At 45.8% G+C, this 16760-nt stretch overlaps 2 protein-coding genes across 6 annotated transcripts in view; both read right to left on the reverse strand.

The window, feature by feature from the left end:
• Nucleotides 1-1106: 1106 nt before the first annotated feature.
• Nucleotides 1107-6614, reverse strand: LOC135511513 (trichohyalin-like). The gene is made up of 2 exons (XM_064933003.1): nucleotides 6604-6614; nucleotides 1107-6369 (listed from the first exon to the last, which is right to left on the reverse strand). Exons 1-2 carry the CDS (start codon nucleotides 6612-6614, stop codon nucleotides 5361-5363), a joined length of 1020 nt encoding a protein of 339 aa, XP_064789075.1. The 3' UTR covers nucleotides 1107-5360.
• The window catches only part of arhgef18b (rho/rac guanine nucleotide exchange factor (GEF) 18b), a 103274-nt gene continuing 92869 nt past the window's right edge, over nucleotides 6356-16760 (reverse strand). For all 5 annotated transcript variants that reach the window (XM_064936122.1, XM_064936123.1, XM_064936124.1 and 2 more), the window contains 3 exons: nucleotides 12823-13171; nucleotides 6982-7119; nucleotides 6356-6866 (listed from right to left, as the gene is read on the reverse strand). In XM_064936122.1, coding sequence (XP_064792194.1) covers nucleotides 6649-6866; nucleotides 6982-7119; nucleotides 12823-13171 — 705 coding nt within the window. In that variant the 3' untranslated portion in view covers nucleotides 6356-6648. The remainder of the gene's footprint in view (nucleotides 6867-6981; nucleotides 7120-12822; nucleotides 13172-16760) is intronic.

Raw genomic sequence — 16760 nt, forward strand, 5'->3', positions numbered from 1 at the left:
CGTCACCGATTGAAACGCTATTTAGCGCACACCGCTATCTAAGCTAGCCGTTTCACATCCGTTACACTAGACGTTCGTGTTATACTCCCAACCAACCTACTTTCTTTTTTGCTTTAAGTAAACTTCTGTCTCATGTAACCATACCAAACATATACAGTACTAATTTGAGTGTCCCGGATCTATGTAACATCTTGTCTCTGAGACCAGGCTGGAAATGGTCAGCATTGTCTTTCAACAAGTTTCTTTGTGTCGCTCAGAACAAATGAGAACAAATTCTTATTTTCAATGACGGCCAAGGAACTTGCAACCTTCCGGTTACTAGTCCAATGCTCTAACCACTAGGCTACCCTGCCGCTGGGAAACACAGTGTTTTCCAAACGGTTGCCTATTGAGAGGAGAGCAAGCTGCGGTTCTTCTCCAAAAGCCAGAGAAGATAAAAGAATAGCAGAAGGACCGGATGTCCTGCAGGGACTTAACGGCACAACCACACCTTTTGTCTGCAGCAGCACGACAAACGAGGAAGAGCAAACATTCTGCCAACAGGTTTTCCCACTGTTCTCTTCTGGTTTTTTCATTTAGCCAATAATATCATAGAATGCCATGACAGCCACTCGTAAGAGTCTCGATCACGTGTCAAACTCATTCCAAGCGTTGATTATTTGAAATCGTCTGTATAGCGTTAAGGCAACAAAAACAACTAAATGTTGATCCCCTTGGGATCGCGAGGACTGAGTTTGGGGAAACGCTGCACTAGGCCCTCCATAGAACGAGTTTGACACCATGTATTTTCACGGAAGATGTAATGAATGTAGTGGCCAGAGCATTACAATAAACTAAACGTGGTCCTACTGCAAATGTTAAAATTTCCAGGATATTTAGGAAACGAGTAAAAATAATTAAAAACACATCCTTTGAAATAACACACAAAATTAAAACTGTACAAATCACATTAACCGACAACCAGTTAGCTCGTTACCTTCCCAGTTGAAAGTTAAGTTAATCATGCTGGGAAATATCAGATGATAAATGGTTGTGTTCATGTGAGCCCAGTAATCCATCCGTAATAAACACTTAAAAATCCCTAGCAAATAAAACAAACCCACACATTGTTTGAAAAACATTTATTCCTAAAAAAAGCTGATTTCTCTAAGGCAGCAGATTCATGCGTCTTTTAGGTCTCTACATCTGACGGTCAACAAAATACAACGTCTTTTAGGTCTCTACATCTGACGGTCAACAAAATACAACGGCACAATAAAAATCATCCTTGCTGTGTGCTGCTACGAAAAATACTAAATAAAGACAGACGGAAAGCGATAGATAAAAGTTAGAACCAACCTCACATGACTAAGCATTATTATTATTATTATTATTAAGGACATTGATTTCCGCTACTATCCAAAGTGACTCGTGGTAATTGGCAGTACACAACGTGATCTTGGTTCTTTATAAATTACGGATCATCATACTTATATCTGTAGAAACACAAGCAAGGAAATAAAACAACTTCTACATAACTTTGCAGTTAGGCAATATTGATAACATTGACGGGGTATTCTCTCTCTCTCTCTCTCTCTCTCTCTCTCTCTCTCTCTCTCACACACACACACACGAGAGCCGTGTGTAAGACTCAGATTCCAGTAGAGCTAGAGGAAATGTAAGACTTTAGAAAATTATGACATCTTTAAAAACATGGACCTCGGATGAATCATCTCTCAGACCAGTGACATCACATCTTTAAAAACATGGACCTCGGATGAATCATCTCTCAGACCAGTGACATCACATCTTTAAAAACATGGACCTTGGATGAATCATCTCTCAGACCAGTGACATCACATCTTTAAAAACAAGGACCTCGGATGAATCATCTCTCAGAACAGTGACATCACATCTTTAAAAACAAGGACCTCGGATGAATCATCTCTCAGAACAGTGACATCACATCTTTAAAAACAAGGACCTCGGATGAATCATCTCTCAGACCAGTGACATCACATCTTTAAAAACAAGGACCTCGGATGAATCATCTCTCAGACCAGTGACATCACATCTTTAAAAACAAGGACCTCGGATGAATCATCTCTCAGACCAGTGACATCACATCTTTAAAAACAAGGACCTTGGATGAATCATCTCTCAGACCAGTGACATCACATCTTTAAAAACAAGGACCTCGGATGAATCTTCAAATCAAGCAATGATTCTCCATCGCGTCATCTCCAAAAAAATAACCTTTTCATATCAGTTTCAATTAGACACCATAAAGCATTAGGTCAAATATGAAAATGTCTTTGGTTAACCAGGTGAAATGAAATTTAAAATAAATGAGTCGCCAACTACTGCTACGTCGGTGTTCTAATGGCAAAACAATGATTAGAGGACCAGTTTTTACAGAACAAAAATATAACATGCAACGTGTAAAGTGTTGGTCCCATGTTTCATGAGCTGAAATAAAAGATCACAGAATTGTTCCATACGCACAAAAAGCTTATTTCTCTCAAATTTTGTGCTCAAATTTGTTTACGTCCCAGTTTGTGGGCCCCTCTCCTCAGCCAAGACAATCCATCCTCCAGACTGGTGTAGCACGTCAGAAAGCTGATTAAAACGGCATGATCATTACAAAAGTTACACCTTGTGCTAGGGACAATAAAAAGGACACTAAAATGTGCAGTTTGTCACAACATGATTCCACAGATGTCTCAAGTTTTGAGGGAGCGTGCAATTGGCATGCTGACTACAGGAATGTCCACCAAAGCTGTTGCCAGATAATTAAATGTTCATTTCTCTACCATAAGCCTCCAACATCATTTTAGTACGTCCAACCGGCCTCAACTGCAGACCATGTGTAAAACGACGCCAGTCCAGGACCTCCACATCTGGTTTCTTCACCTGCGGGATCGTCTGAGACCAGCCACCCAGACAGCTGTTGAAAGGAGTATTTCTGTCTGGTATAAAGCCCTTCTGTGGTAAGAGCGTCTGCTAAATGACTTAAATGTAAATGTAAAAACTCATTCTGATTGGCTGGGCCTGGCTCCCCAGTGGGTGGGCCTACGCCCTCCCATGGTTGCACCCCTGCCCAGTCATGTGAAATCCATAGATTAGGGCCTTAAAATGGTATTTCAATGTACTGATTTCCTTATTTGAACTGTAACTCAGTAAAATCGCTGAAAATGTTACATGTTGCGTTTATATTTTTATTTAGTATAAAATAAGAGCCAACTTCGCCTTCATCGTTTCCAAAAACACAGGTTAAGAGATAAAACATCTGTACCACAAAACTGAATTATAGCTTATTCTTTTCTTGTGGAGTTATGAAATGTCACCGGAATCAGAATTAGGCCGGTGGTCCAATAGCTAAGCTTTACATGTTGCTAACTCAGAGCACCAGGTCTATCCATCGCCATCCTCATGTATACTCAATGGCTGTCCATACAGAGAATATACAGGTAACTGCCCAAATAAAGAAAATACCAACATGAAGTGTCTTAATAGGGCGTTAGGCCCCCACGAGCCACGCTTTAGCCCACAGAGGTCCTGTTCTGTGAGCTTGTTTGGCCTACCACTTCGCGGCTGAGCCGTTGTTGCTCCTAGCCGTTTCCACTTCACAATAACAGCACTTACAGTTGACAGGGGCAGCTCATAAACTTGACGAACTGACTTGTTGGAAAGGTGGCATCCTATGGCGGGTGTCACGTTGAAAGTCAGAGGTTTTCAGTAAGGGCATTCCACTGACAATGTTTGTCTATGGAGATTGCATGGTAGTGTGCATTGTTTTTAATACAGCCGTCAGCAATGGGTGTGGCTAAAATGGACGAAAATCCACTATTTTGACATACTTTTGTATATATAGTGTACTTAGTATCCCTCATTTACTCAAGATGTCCTTTGTTTAGGCAGTTACCTGTATATCAGAAACACAGAGTCCAAAACAAAATGCACTTGAACAAGACTTGTTCTGAAAGGTCCGACTAACAAGTGATCAAAATGATCATGTACCACTCAATCTGGCTGGGAATACTTTGCCTTCCCGATTAGAGACATGTATTTCACTACACACACACACACACACACACACACAGCACTTCTACTTCAACACCTCCACATTACACACACACACACACACACACACACACACACACACACGTCCAGCTATACACAGAGGTAACTAAATAGTTTAGTAAAGAAATAGGGGAAAACGAGATACTCCTGCATGAGGCCCACTGCATTCTTCAGACTAATGACCAGGCTGAAGGACATATGTGGAAACCACGTTGTGATCCAGGACCTGCTGCCAAAGCAAAAATCACACCAAACTTAATCAATAAAAACTGAATGATACGTCTTACATTTGTAAGATACTGGCTTGTTTAAACATTACTTAAATGGTTTAAAGCTTTACACTATAATCAAAGCTTTGAAATCCTTCAGTGTCCGCACTACTGCTTATCTAACCATTCTGTGACCCCCCCCCCTCCTCCCTGCCATATTGTCATTATGTATGAAATGGTCCGTGTGCCTAGACAGAAATTAGGGAGGGGATGCCATGAGAGTGACCCTCGCTGGGACCCAGGCAGTGCTAGGGAGACGTCTAAACCAGTGTCACATCATCCCTAAATCATTGTTGGTTATACAGAATGGCTTCATGTTCAAATCATCTTCGCTACACAACAAGGTTGGTTGTATTTACACACGTTATATAAAATTACAAATGGAAGCGTTTGAAAAAAGCCGTCGAATCAAAATCAGGTATGAATTATACTGATGACGTTCTAAATAAGATAACTCATCTATGGCTAGCGGTATTTAAAGTCAATTCTCTAAAATCAAACATTCTGTTTACAGTGAGATTAAAATAGAACAAAAAAATGTTATTTTAAATAAGCCCGTCTGGCCCAACACTGGACCGAACCAGGACATCTTCAACAAAAGGAAACAATATCAATTACAACAACTGCACTCCAGTGTTCAGTCTTTTCGAGAAACACATGATTAAGGGAAGAAAAAAAAACAGCGAATTAAAATGAACCCTTCATAGTTACAACTTAATTGATGGGTCAACCCAAAGTCCAAAGCATCACAGTAACGTCACGTCGGCCTGTAAAAGGAGTATTTAGACTGTGCAAAATAAAACAACACACAGGACATCGAGCGATGCCATCAGTCTGACGCTTCCTGTGGCTCCACTGCTTCCAAAAGGTGTACATTATGTCAGGAGACTCTCCTCGCTCTCTCCTCGCTCTCTCTCTCTCTCTCTCTCCGCTCTCTCTCTCTCTCTCCGCTCTCTCTCTCTCTCCGCTCTCTCTCTCTCTCCGCTCTCTCTCTCTCTCCGCTCTCTCTCTCTCTCCGCTCTCTCTCTCTCAAACTCTCTCTCTCCAAACTCTCTCTCTCCAAACTCTCTCTCTCAAACTCTCTCTCTCCAAACTCTCTCTCTCCAAACTCTCTCTCTCCAAACTCTCTCTCTCTCTCTCAAACTCTCTCTCTCTCTCCAAACTCTCTCTCTCTCTCTCCAAACTCTCTCTCTCTCTCTCCAAACTCTCTCTCTCTCCAAACTCTCTCCAAACTCTCTCTCCTCTCGCCGGCTGCCCAAACTCTCTCTCTCCGCTCGCCCGCTGTCCAAACTCTCTCTCTCCTCTCGCTCGCTGTCCAAACTCTCTCTCTCCTCTCGCTCGCTGTCCAAACTCTCTCTCTCCTCTCGCTCGCTGTCCAAACTCTCTCTCCTCTCGCTCGCTGTCCAAACTCTCTCTCTCCTCTCGCTCGCTGTCCAAACTCTCTCTCCCTCTCGCTCGCTGTCCAAACTCTCTCTCCCCTCTCGCTCGCTGTCCAAACTCTCTCTCCCCTCTCGCTCGCTGTCCACTCTCTCTCTCCCCTCTCGCTCGCTGTCCACTCTCTCTCCCCTCTCGCTCGCTGTCCAAACTCCCTCTCCCCTCTCGCTCGCTGTCCAAACTCCCTCTCCCCTCTCGCTCGCTGTCCAAACTCCCTCTCCCTCTCGCTCGCTGTCCAAACTCCCTCTCCCCTCTCGCTCGCTGTCCAAACTCCCTCTCTCCTCTCGCTCGCTGTCCAAACGCTCTCTCTCCTCTCGCTCGCTGTCCAAACTCTCTCTCTCCTCTCGCTCGCTGTCCAAACTCTCTCTCCTCTCGCTCGCTGTCCAAACTCTCTCTCTCCTCTCGCTCGCTGTCCAAACTCTCTCTCTCCTCTCGCTCTCTGTCCAAACTCTCTCTCCTCTCGCTCTCTGTCCAAACTCTCTCTCCTCTCGCTCTCTGTCCAAACTCTCTCTCCGTCCAAACTCTCTCTCCTCTCGCTGTCCAATCTCTCCCCCCCCTCTCTCTCTCTCTCCTTTCTGGATTTGTCCAGAACGTCACGTGACCCCTTCATGTTTAAAATAAACCTTCATATTAATCATAGCCGTCTTTCTTCATATTCAACAATCGGCGGTTCAATAAAACAAATGATTCAAAACAATTATTGGAATTAGTTTTAGGCAGAGGTGATTATATAGATTCTTCTAAGAATGAAGAGTTATCTTTTTTTTTTAAATGACTTTTTTTTAAAGGAAACGTGTTGCGTCCCAGATCTGAACGGTTTCTAGAGATGTGACATCACAGGCCTCCCATTGGTCCCTGACTGCCGTGGGGGGGGGGGGGGGGCTCAGAAGAAGATTACATCCTCAGGGATCCTGCATGGAGGGGGCAGGCTGTGGCTGTGGACAGGGACCTGTGCTGGAGGGGGGTTAGGGCTCTGGGTATGGAGGGGGTTAGGAGCCTGGGGCTGGGTGTGGATGTGCAGGGGGTTGGAGGCCTGGCTGGGGGGCTTCTGTAGGCCGCCGGGCTGGTTCTCTGGCCCCCTGTCTGGAAGGCTCGATGATACTGTGGGGAAGAGAGCCAGAGAGATAGCACTCAGCCATTTGGTTTTAGATAGGGGTAGTGGTGTGTGTGAGTGAGAGCGAGAGTTTGTGTGTGAGTTTGCGAATGTGTGTGTTACCTGTCAAGTGCAAGGACTGGGAGTAGACTAGGGTGTGAGGAAGCTGCTGGTTAGGGCTGATGGAGCGCTTGGCTTTCAGAGTGCCATCCTCTTTGGCTGACAACTTCATAGGCAGCATTTGCTTCATATCCAGAGAGGCTGGGAGAGGGGGGTAGAAAGAGGGGGACAGAGATGAGGGGGTTGGTAGAAAAAGAGCGCAACAGCGAGAGGGTAAGAGAGAAAAGATACAGAGAGAGAGGGGGGAGAGAGACAGAGTGTGGGAGAGAGGGGGGAGGGGGACAGAGAGAGGGGGGGGAGGGGGAGAGAGAGAGAGGGGGAGAGAGAGCGAGAGAGAGACAGCGAGAGAGAGCGAGGGGGGAGAGAACAGAGGACAGTCCCATTACATTCCAATTACTGTGTTATTGGCCAGTTCACAGCAGCTAATATGATCATGATGGAGCACCATTAAGCTCAGTAAGGCCAGAGACGTGTTTTCAGAAGCCAAGGTGTAGGTATCACACTGTTCGACCAGAGGCACCAGGGCAGGCTTCGATTTGTACGGTCTTCTCACGTAGCAGAAACTCCCACCTGATCCTGAAGTAACAAGCTTCACAGTGGTGCGTCTGCTTAGGACGCTTCAGGAGAGAGGTCAGACTTTCACCTGCATAGTCAGCCTTCAACCTACACAGTCAGACTTTACTAGTGCAGGGTGTGGCTACCGTTTAATTTTATTTACATTTCCTGAGCTCAACAAAGAAAATACGTTTTTTTAAATTTTTTATTTCACCTTTATTTAACCAGGTAGGCCAGTTGAGAATAAGTTCTCATTTACAACCTGGCCAAGATAAAGCAAAGCAGTGCGACAAAAACAACAGAGTTACACATAAACAAACATACAGTCAAAAACACAATAGAAAAATCTATGTACAGTGAGCAAATGTAGAAGATTAGGGAGGAAAGGCAATAAATAGGCCATAGAGGTGAAATAATAACAATTTAGCAGTAACACTGGAGTGATAGATGTGCAGATGATGATGTGCAAGTAGAGATACTGGGGTGCAAAAGAGCAAGAGGATAAATAACAATATGGGGATGAGGTAGTTGGGTGTGCTATTTACAGATTGGCTGTGTACAGATACAGTGATCTGTGAGCTACTCTGACAGCTGATGCTTAAAGTTAGAGAGGGAGATATAAGTCTCCAAGCTCAGTGATTTTTGCAATTCGTTTCAGTCATTGGCAGCAGAGAACTGGAAGGAAAGGCGGCCGAAGGAAGTGTTGGCTTTGGGGATGACCAGTGAAATATACCTGCTGGAGCGCGTGATACTGTTGGGTGTTGCTATGGTGACCAGTGCGCTGAGATAAGCCGGGGCTTTACCTTATAGATGACCTGGAGCCAGTGGGTCTGGCGGCGAACATGTAGCGAGGGCCAGCCAACGAGAGCATACAGGTCGCAGTGGTGGCTAGTATATGGGGCTTTGGTGACAAAACGGATGGCACTGTGATAGACTACATCCAGGTTGCTGAGTAGGGTATTGGAAGCTATTTTGTAAATGACATCGCCGAAGTCGAGGATCGGTAGGATGGTCAGTTTTACAAGGGTATGTTTGACAGCATGAGTGAAGGACGCTTTGTTGCAAAATTAGTTAGGATCACCACTTTATTTGAATTATGTGAAATGTCAGAGGTTTACATACACTCAAATAATATTTGGTAGCTTTGCCTTTAAATTGTTTAACTTGGGTCTCAGGGTTTCAGGTAGCCTTCTACAAGCTTCCCACAATAAGTTGAGTGAATTTTGGCCCATTCCTCCTGACAAAGCTGGTGTAACCGAGTCAGGTTTGTAGGCCTCCTTTATACTGATAAGTTCAAACAGGTGCCATTAATACAGGTAACGAGTGGAGGACAGAAGAGCCTCTTAAAGAAGAAGTTACAGGTCTTTGAGAGCCAGAAATCTTGCTTGTTTGTAGGTGACCAAATACTTATTTTCCACCATAATTTGCAAATAAATTCATTAAAAATCCTACAATGTGATTTTCTGGATTTTTTTTCTCATTTTGTCTGTCATAGTTGAAGTGTACCTATGATGAAAATTACAGGCCCCTCTCATCTTTTTAAGTGGGAGAACTTCCACAATTGGTGGCTGACTAAATACTTTTTTTGCCCCATTGTATGTGCCATGTAAGAAAGCTAACGTTTAAGTTCCTTGCTCAGAACATGAGAACATATGGAAGTTGGTGGTTCCTTTTAACATGAGACTTCATTATTCCCAGGTAAGAAGTTTTAGGTTGTAGTTAATATAGTATTTATAGGACTATTTCCCTCTCTACCATTTGTATTTCATATACCTTTGACTATTGGATGTTCTTATAGGCACTATAGTATTGCCAGTGTAACAGTATAGCTTCCGTCCCCCTCCTCGCCCCTACCTGGGGTCGAACCAGGAACATAGACAACAGCCACACTCGAAGCATCGTTACCCATCACTCCACAAAAGCAGCAGCCCTTGCAGCGCAAGGGGAATAACTACTCCAAATCTAAAAGTGAGTGACATTTGAAACAGTATTAGTGCACACCCAGCTAACTAGCTAGCCATTTCACATTGGTTCCACCAGCCATTAGGCTTGAAGTCAAACAGCGCTGTGCTTGCGAAGAGCTGTTGGCAAAACGTACAAAAGTGCTGTTTGAATGAATGATGATTACGGGCCTGCTGCAGACTGCTCTATCAAATCAGACTTAATTATGACATAATAACACACAGAAATACGAGCCTTTGGTCATTAATATGATCGAATCCGGAAACTATCATTTCGAAAACAAAACGTTTATTATTTCAGTGAAATACGGAACTGTTCGGCACAACCTTCAATTTATGTCATAATTTCGTAAAATTCGGGCAAATTAGTTTGCAATTAGCCAGGCAGCCCAAACTGTTGCATATACCCCGACTCTGCGTGCAATGAACGCAAGAGAAATGACAATTTCACCTGGTTAATATTGTCTGCTAAACTGGATCAGTAGTGATAACTAGTGATTATGATTGTTGTTTTTTATAAGATACGTTTAATGCTAGCTAGCAATTTACCTTGGCTTCTACTACCTTCGCGTAACAGGCAGGCTACTTGTGGAGTGCAATGGTTAGAGCGTTGGACTAGTTAACTGTGCGGTTGCAAGATTGGAACCCCTGAGCTGACAAGGTGAAACTCTGTCGTTCTGCCCCTGAACAAGGCAGTTAACCCACAGTTCCTAGTCAGTCAGTGAAAATAAGAATGTGTTCTTAACTGACTTGCCTAGTTAAATAAAAGGTATAAAAAAAATGAAAAAAAAAAAAAATAGGAAATCGGCGCCCAAAAATACAGATTTCCGATTATTATGAAAACTTGAAATCGGCCCTAATTAATCGGCCATTCCGATTAATCGGTCGACCTCTAGTCTAGAGTGTCTCCCCCGTTGAAGAGGGGGATGACCGCGGCAGCTTTCCAATCTTTGGGGATCTCAGACGATACGAAAGGCTAGTAATAGGGGTTGCAACAATTTTTGCGGATAATTTTAAAAGGAGAGGGTCCAGATTGTATAGCCCAGCTGATTTATAGGGATCCAGATTTTGCAGCTCTTTCAGAACATCAGTGGTCTGGATTTGGGAGAAGGAGAAGCAGGGGGAGGGGGCAGCCAGGTGGAAAGCATGGCCAGCCGTTGAAAGATTGAAATGATTGATTGTAGATTTATCGGTGGTGACAGTGTTCCCCAGCCTCAGTGCAGTGGGCAGTTGGGAGGAGGTGCTCTTATTCTCCAGGGACTTTACAGTGTCCCAAAACGTTTTGTAATTAGTGTAACAGGATGCAAATTTATGCTTGAAAAAGCTAGCCTTAGCTTTCCTAACTGACTGAGTTCTGGTTCCTGACTTCCCTGAAAAGTTGCTTATCGCGGGGGCTATTCGATGCTAATGCAGAACGCCACAGGATGTTTTTTGTGCTGTTCAAGGGCAGTCAAGTCTGGGGTGAACCAAGGGCTATATCTGTTCTTAGTTCTATATTTTTTGAATGGGGCATGCTTATTTAAGATGGTGAGGAAAGCACTTTTAAAGAATAACAAGGCATCCTCTACTGACGGGATGAGGTCAATACCCTTCCAGAATACCCGGGCCAGGTCGATTAGAAAGGCCTCCTCGCTGAAGTGTTTTAGGGAGCATTTGACAGCGATGAGGGGTGGTTGTTTGACAGCGGACACATTACGCATGCAGGCAATGAGGCAGTGATCGCTGTGATCCTGGTTGAAGACAGCAGAGGTGTATTTAGAGTGCAATTTGGTCAGGATGATATCTTAGAGGGTGCCCATGGTTACGGATTTAGGGTTGTACCTGGTACCTAAGCCAGGATTCAGACATGGCTAGGACATCTGGGTTGGCGGAGTGTGCTAATGCAGTGAATAAAACAAACTTAGGGAGGAGGCTTCTAATGTTAACATGCATGAAACAAAGACTTTTACGGATGCAGAGGTCAACAAATGAGAGCGCCTGGGGAATGGGAGGGGTGCAGGGGGCTGCAGGGCCTGGGTTAACCTCTACATCACCAGAGGAACAGAGGAGTAGGATAAGGGTATGGCTAAAGGCCATAAGAACTGGTCGTCTAGTGTGTTCGGGAACAGAGTAAAAGGAGCAGATCTCTGGGTGCGGAAGAATATATTCAAGGCATAAGGTACAGACAAGGGTGTGGTAGGATGTGAGTACAGCGGAGGTAAATCTAGGCACTGAGTGACGATGAGAGAGGTTCTGTCTCTAGAGGCACCAGTTAAGCCAGGTGAGGTCACCGCATGTGTGGGGGTGGAACAAAAGGGCTAGCTAAGGCATATTGGGCAGGGCTGGAGGCTCTACAGTGAAATAAGACAATCACTAACCAAAACAGCAATAGACAAGGTATATTGACATAAGGGAGAGGCGTGTGTTGCCGAGTGATCATTGGGTCCAGTGAGTAGCAATATATGAGTCAGGGAACCAATGCAGTAATCGCTACTACGATAGGCGAGCTGGAGACACGACCATTCAGACAGCTAGCGGGCCGGGGCTAGCAGATGAGCCTCTGGGGACGTCGCAACGGAAGAGCCTGTTGAAACCACCTTGGACGGTTACGTCTGCAGACCAATCGTGATGGATCGGCGTGTCTCCATGTCGGCAGTCCAGGCAAATTGGCAAAAGAGGTATTGTAGCCCAAGAATTGGCTGATGGACCTCTTCGGCAAGCCAGGAGATGGGTCTAGCTCGAGGCCAGCTCCAGGCTAACTGTTGCTTGCTTCGGGACAGAGACGTTAGCCAGGATTAGCCACTCCTAGGAGCTAGCTATCTGCGATGATCAGGTGTGAAGGTTCAGAGCTTGCGGTAGGAATCCGGAGATGTGGTAGAGTCCGATATGCTCTGGGTTGATATCGCGCTGTGCAGACTGTCTGATGTCCAACGGTGATGACCGCTAGCAGTGGCTAACTGACCGCTTGCAGTGGCTAACTGACCGCTTGCAGTGGCTAACTGACCGCTTGCAGTGGCTAACTGACCGCTTGCAGTGGCTAACTGACTACTTGCAGTGGCTAACTGACTACTTGCAGTGGCTAACTGACCGCTTGCAGTGGCTAACTGACTAGCTTCTGGTGGGGGTTGCAGATCCATACCACATTGGGTGAGGAGGGTTGCAGGAGAGTATGTTCAGACCATAGCGGCGCCATCTTGGATTCAACATTAGATCATCATCATTACATCATAGACCAACATTACATCATAAACCAACATTAGATCATAGACCAACATTAGATCATAGATCAACAGTAGGGAGTGACCTGCTATCCTACTGTAGGGTGGTGATGTGTTGTGGCTGGTCTTACCTGTGCTGTCGGTGCGGTGGGTGGCCTTGGCACTCTTCGAACTCTTTGAGCTCAGGGCTGCCAGCTTGGTGGGGATCTGCTGCTGGACACCCACCTGCTTGTGCTGCTGGTTGGTGGTGCTGCACAGGTGGAGCGGCACCTCCTTCTTCACTGGCAGCGCCGTGGCGTTGGCGCTCTGGCCCCGAGCCAGAACCTCAGGACGCTCCAGGTAGTCAGCGGGCGCCACAGAAGGACTGGAACGAACCAGGGCCTTCTGGGGGAGGGTGAGGGAGAGGTCTGATCCAACGCTGCAGCTACTGCCCACGCCCAGAAGGAGATCCCCATTTAGACTGCCAGAGAAGGGCATCACCTGGGAGGGGGAAAGGGAGAGCATTCATTCATTCATTCAGCAAAGACCAAGCCATGAGGTCGAAGGAATTGTGTCGAGGCACAGATCTGGTAAAGGGTACCGAAACAATGTCTGCAGCATTGAAGGTTCCCAGGAACACAGTGGCCTCCATCATTCTTAAATGGAAGAAGTTTGGAACCGCCAAGACTCTTCCTAGAGCTGGCCGCCCGGGAAACTGAGCGATCGGGGGAGAAGGGGCGTGGTCAGGGAGGTGCCCAGGAACCCGACGGTCACTGACAGCGCTCTAGAGTCCTTTCAGAAGAACAACCATCTCTGCAGCCAGAACCCGGACTTGAACCCGATCTAACATCTCTGTAGAGACCTGAAAATAGTTGTGCAGCGACGCTCCCCATCCAACCTGACAGAGTTTGAGAGGATCAGGAGAGAAGAATGGGAGAAACTCCCCAAATACAGGTGTCCCAAGCTTGTAGCGTCATACCCAAGAAGACTGGAGGCTGTAATCGTTGCCAAAGGCTCTTCAACAAAGTACTGAGTAAAAGGTCTGAATACTTATGTAAATGTGCAAACATTTCTAAAAACCTGTTTTTGCTTTGTCACTATGGGGTATTGTGCCGTCACTATGGGGTATTGTGCCGTCACTATGGGGTATTGTGCCGTCACTATGGGGTATTGTGACGTCACTATGGGGTATTGTGACGTCACTATGGGGTATTGTGTGTAGACTGATGAGAAAAAATGAAACACATTTTAGAATAAGCCTAAAGTAATTTTTGGGGGATGAAAAGTCAAGGGGTACGACTACTTCCCGAATGCACTGTGCATACACACAATTAATAACATAAAAGTGGAGGATGAGAAGCCAGTTTGTGTCACATGTGCAAGTAGTTTCAACAAGTTCAACTCAGGATATAGATATTTCGGTTTCAGTTGGACACCAAAAATGTGCAGGACAATTACATCGCTTTAGATTGAGGTCGTCATGGAACCTATGGTAACAACATGAAAGAGAATACTGTTGTCATGGAACCTATGGTAACAACATGAAAGAGAATACTGTTGTCATGGAACCTATGGTAACAACATGAAAGAGAATACTGTTGTCATGGAACCTATGGTAACAACATGAAAGAGAATACTGTTGTCATGGAACCTATGGTAACAACAAGAAAGAGAATACTGTTGTCATGGAACCTATGGTAACAACAAGAAAGAGAATACTGTTGTCATGGAACCTATGGTAACAACATGAAAGAGAATACTGTTGTCATGGAACCTATGGTAACAACATGAAAGAGAATACTGTTGTCATGGAACCTATGGTAACAACATGAAAGAGAATACTGTTGTCATGGAACCTATGGTAACAACATGAAAGAGAATACTGTTGTCATGGAACCTATGGTAACAACATGAAAGAGAATACAGTTGTCATGGAACCTATGGTAACAACATGAAAGAGAATACAGTTGTCATGGAACCTATGGTAACAACATGAAAGAGAATACAGTTGTCATGGAACCTATGGTAACAACATGAAAGAGAATACAGTTGTCATGGAACCTATGGTAACAACATGAAAGAGAATACAGTTGTCATGGAACCTATGGTAACAACATGAAAGAGAATACCGTTGTCATGGAACCTATGGTAACAACATGAAAGAGAATACAGTTGTCATGGAACCTATGGTAACAACATGAAAGAGAATACAGTTGTCATGGAACCTATGGTAACAACATGAAAGAGAATACTGTTGTCATGGAACCTATGGTAACAACATGAAAGAGAATACTGTTGTCATGGAACCTATGGTAACAACATGAAAGAGAATACTGTTGTCATGGAACCTATGGTAACAACATGAAAGAGAATACTGTTGTCATGGAACCTATGGTAACAACATGAAAGAGAATACAGTTGTCATGGAACCTATGGTAACAACATGAAAGAGAATACAGTTGTCATGGAACCTATGGTAACAACATGAAAGAGAATACTGTTGTCATGGAACCTATGGTAACAACATGAAAGAGAATACTGTTGTCATGGAACCTATGGTAACAACATGAAAGAGAATACTGTTGTCATGGAACCTATGGTAACAACATGAAAGAGAATACTGTTGTCATGGAACCTATGGTAACAACATGAAAGAGAATACTGTTGTCATGGAACCTATGGTAACAACATGAAAGAGAATACTGTTGTCATGGAACCTATGGTAACAACATGAAAGAGAATACTGTTGTCATGGAACCTATGGTAACAACATAATATAATAGTTTGTTGATCTCTGTTCTATGGCTTTGAGCGAACTTGGTTTGCCATGTAAATTGGAACCCTCTTGCTTTGGAATTTTATGTTTGTGCACGGCAGCCGCGGTTTGCAGTGTGCAGCAGCGAGAGAGAGAGAGAGCACTGCTTGTTATGTTTAAATGAGTGTTGAGGTATCTTTGAACCCTGCTTCTAAAGGGCCATGCCCGGCACCCGGCGCCGTGAGACAGCAACGTCTTAACTCAGCACAGAGCCGCTGTACCATTAAAGGAAACACAATCTGTTGAAGAGCAATCAGAAACACATGCTGCTCTTTCTGCTGAGCAGGCATTTTGGAACAGGCTTTTACAACACAACCCCAAAGCAACAAAAATAAAACTCTAAACACAGTCTGCATTATCACACTAATAACCACCTTCGAAGAAAGTTGAGTGAAGCAGCAAAGTGAAGGAGGTCGATCTCCAAAAAAAAGTGTATTAAGTCAAGAAACCACATCAGTTTATTATTGTCCTGCTGGCATATATCTGACACCCTGTGCAGTGACAGACAGTCCAGCTCCAGTATGATTGAGGAGTGTGGAGAAGGAGATGGGATGCCAGGGAGGGTCTGGGTCCCAGGGGGCAGGGAGGGCCTGGGTCCCAGGGGGCTGGGAGGGTCTGGGTCCCAGGGGGCTGGGAGGGTCTGGGTCCCAGGGGGCTGGGAGGGCCTGGGTCCCAGGGGGCTGGGAGGGTCTGGGTCCCAGGGGGCTGGGAGGGTCTGGGTCCCAGGGGGCTGGGAGGGCCTGGGTCCCAGGGGGCTGGGAGGGTCTGGGCGGCAGATGTGTCCAGCTGTATTAGGGGGCTTCCCCTGCCTGCTAGCAACCAATGTGACCGCTGGGGCATGAGCCTGGCATCCCAGGGCAAGGGGCACTGTGTGAGGGGTGGAAGGGATGACGGGAGACATGTGTCATGTGTGACAGTCGGTCACGCTTAGTCAGTCAGTGTGAGGCGGAGCGAGTGGGTAGGCCAGGCGGAGCGAGTGGGTGGGCCAGGCTGAGGGAGTGGGTGGGCCAGGCTGAGGGAGTGGGTGGGCCAGGCTGAGGGAGTGGGTAAGCCAGGCAGAGCGAGTGGGTAAGCCAGGCAGTGGGTGGGCCAGGCTGAGGGAGTGGGCAGGCCAGGCTGAGCGAGTGGGCGGGCCAGGCTGAGCGAGTGGGCGGGCCAGGCTGAGGGAGTGGGCGGGCCAGGCAGAGGGAGTGGGTGGGCCAGGCAGAGGGAGTGGGCGGGCCAGGCAGAGCGAGTGGGCGGGCCAGGCAGAGCGAGTGGGCGGGCCAGGCAGAG

The sequence above is a fragment of the Oncorhynchus masou genome, chromosome 24 (genome assembly GCF_036934945.1).
Source record: "Oncorhynchus masou masou isolate Uvic2021 chromosome 24, UVic_Omas_1.1, whole genome shotgun sequence".
Lineage (NCBI taxonomy): Eukaryota > Metazoa > Chordata > Actinopteri > Salmoniformes > Salmonidae > Oncorhynchus > Oncorhynchus masou.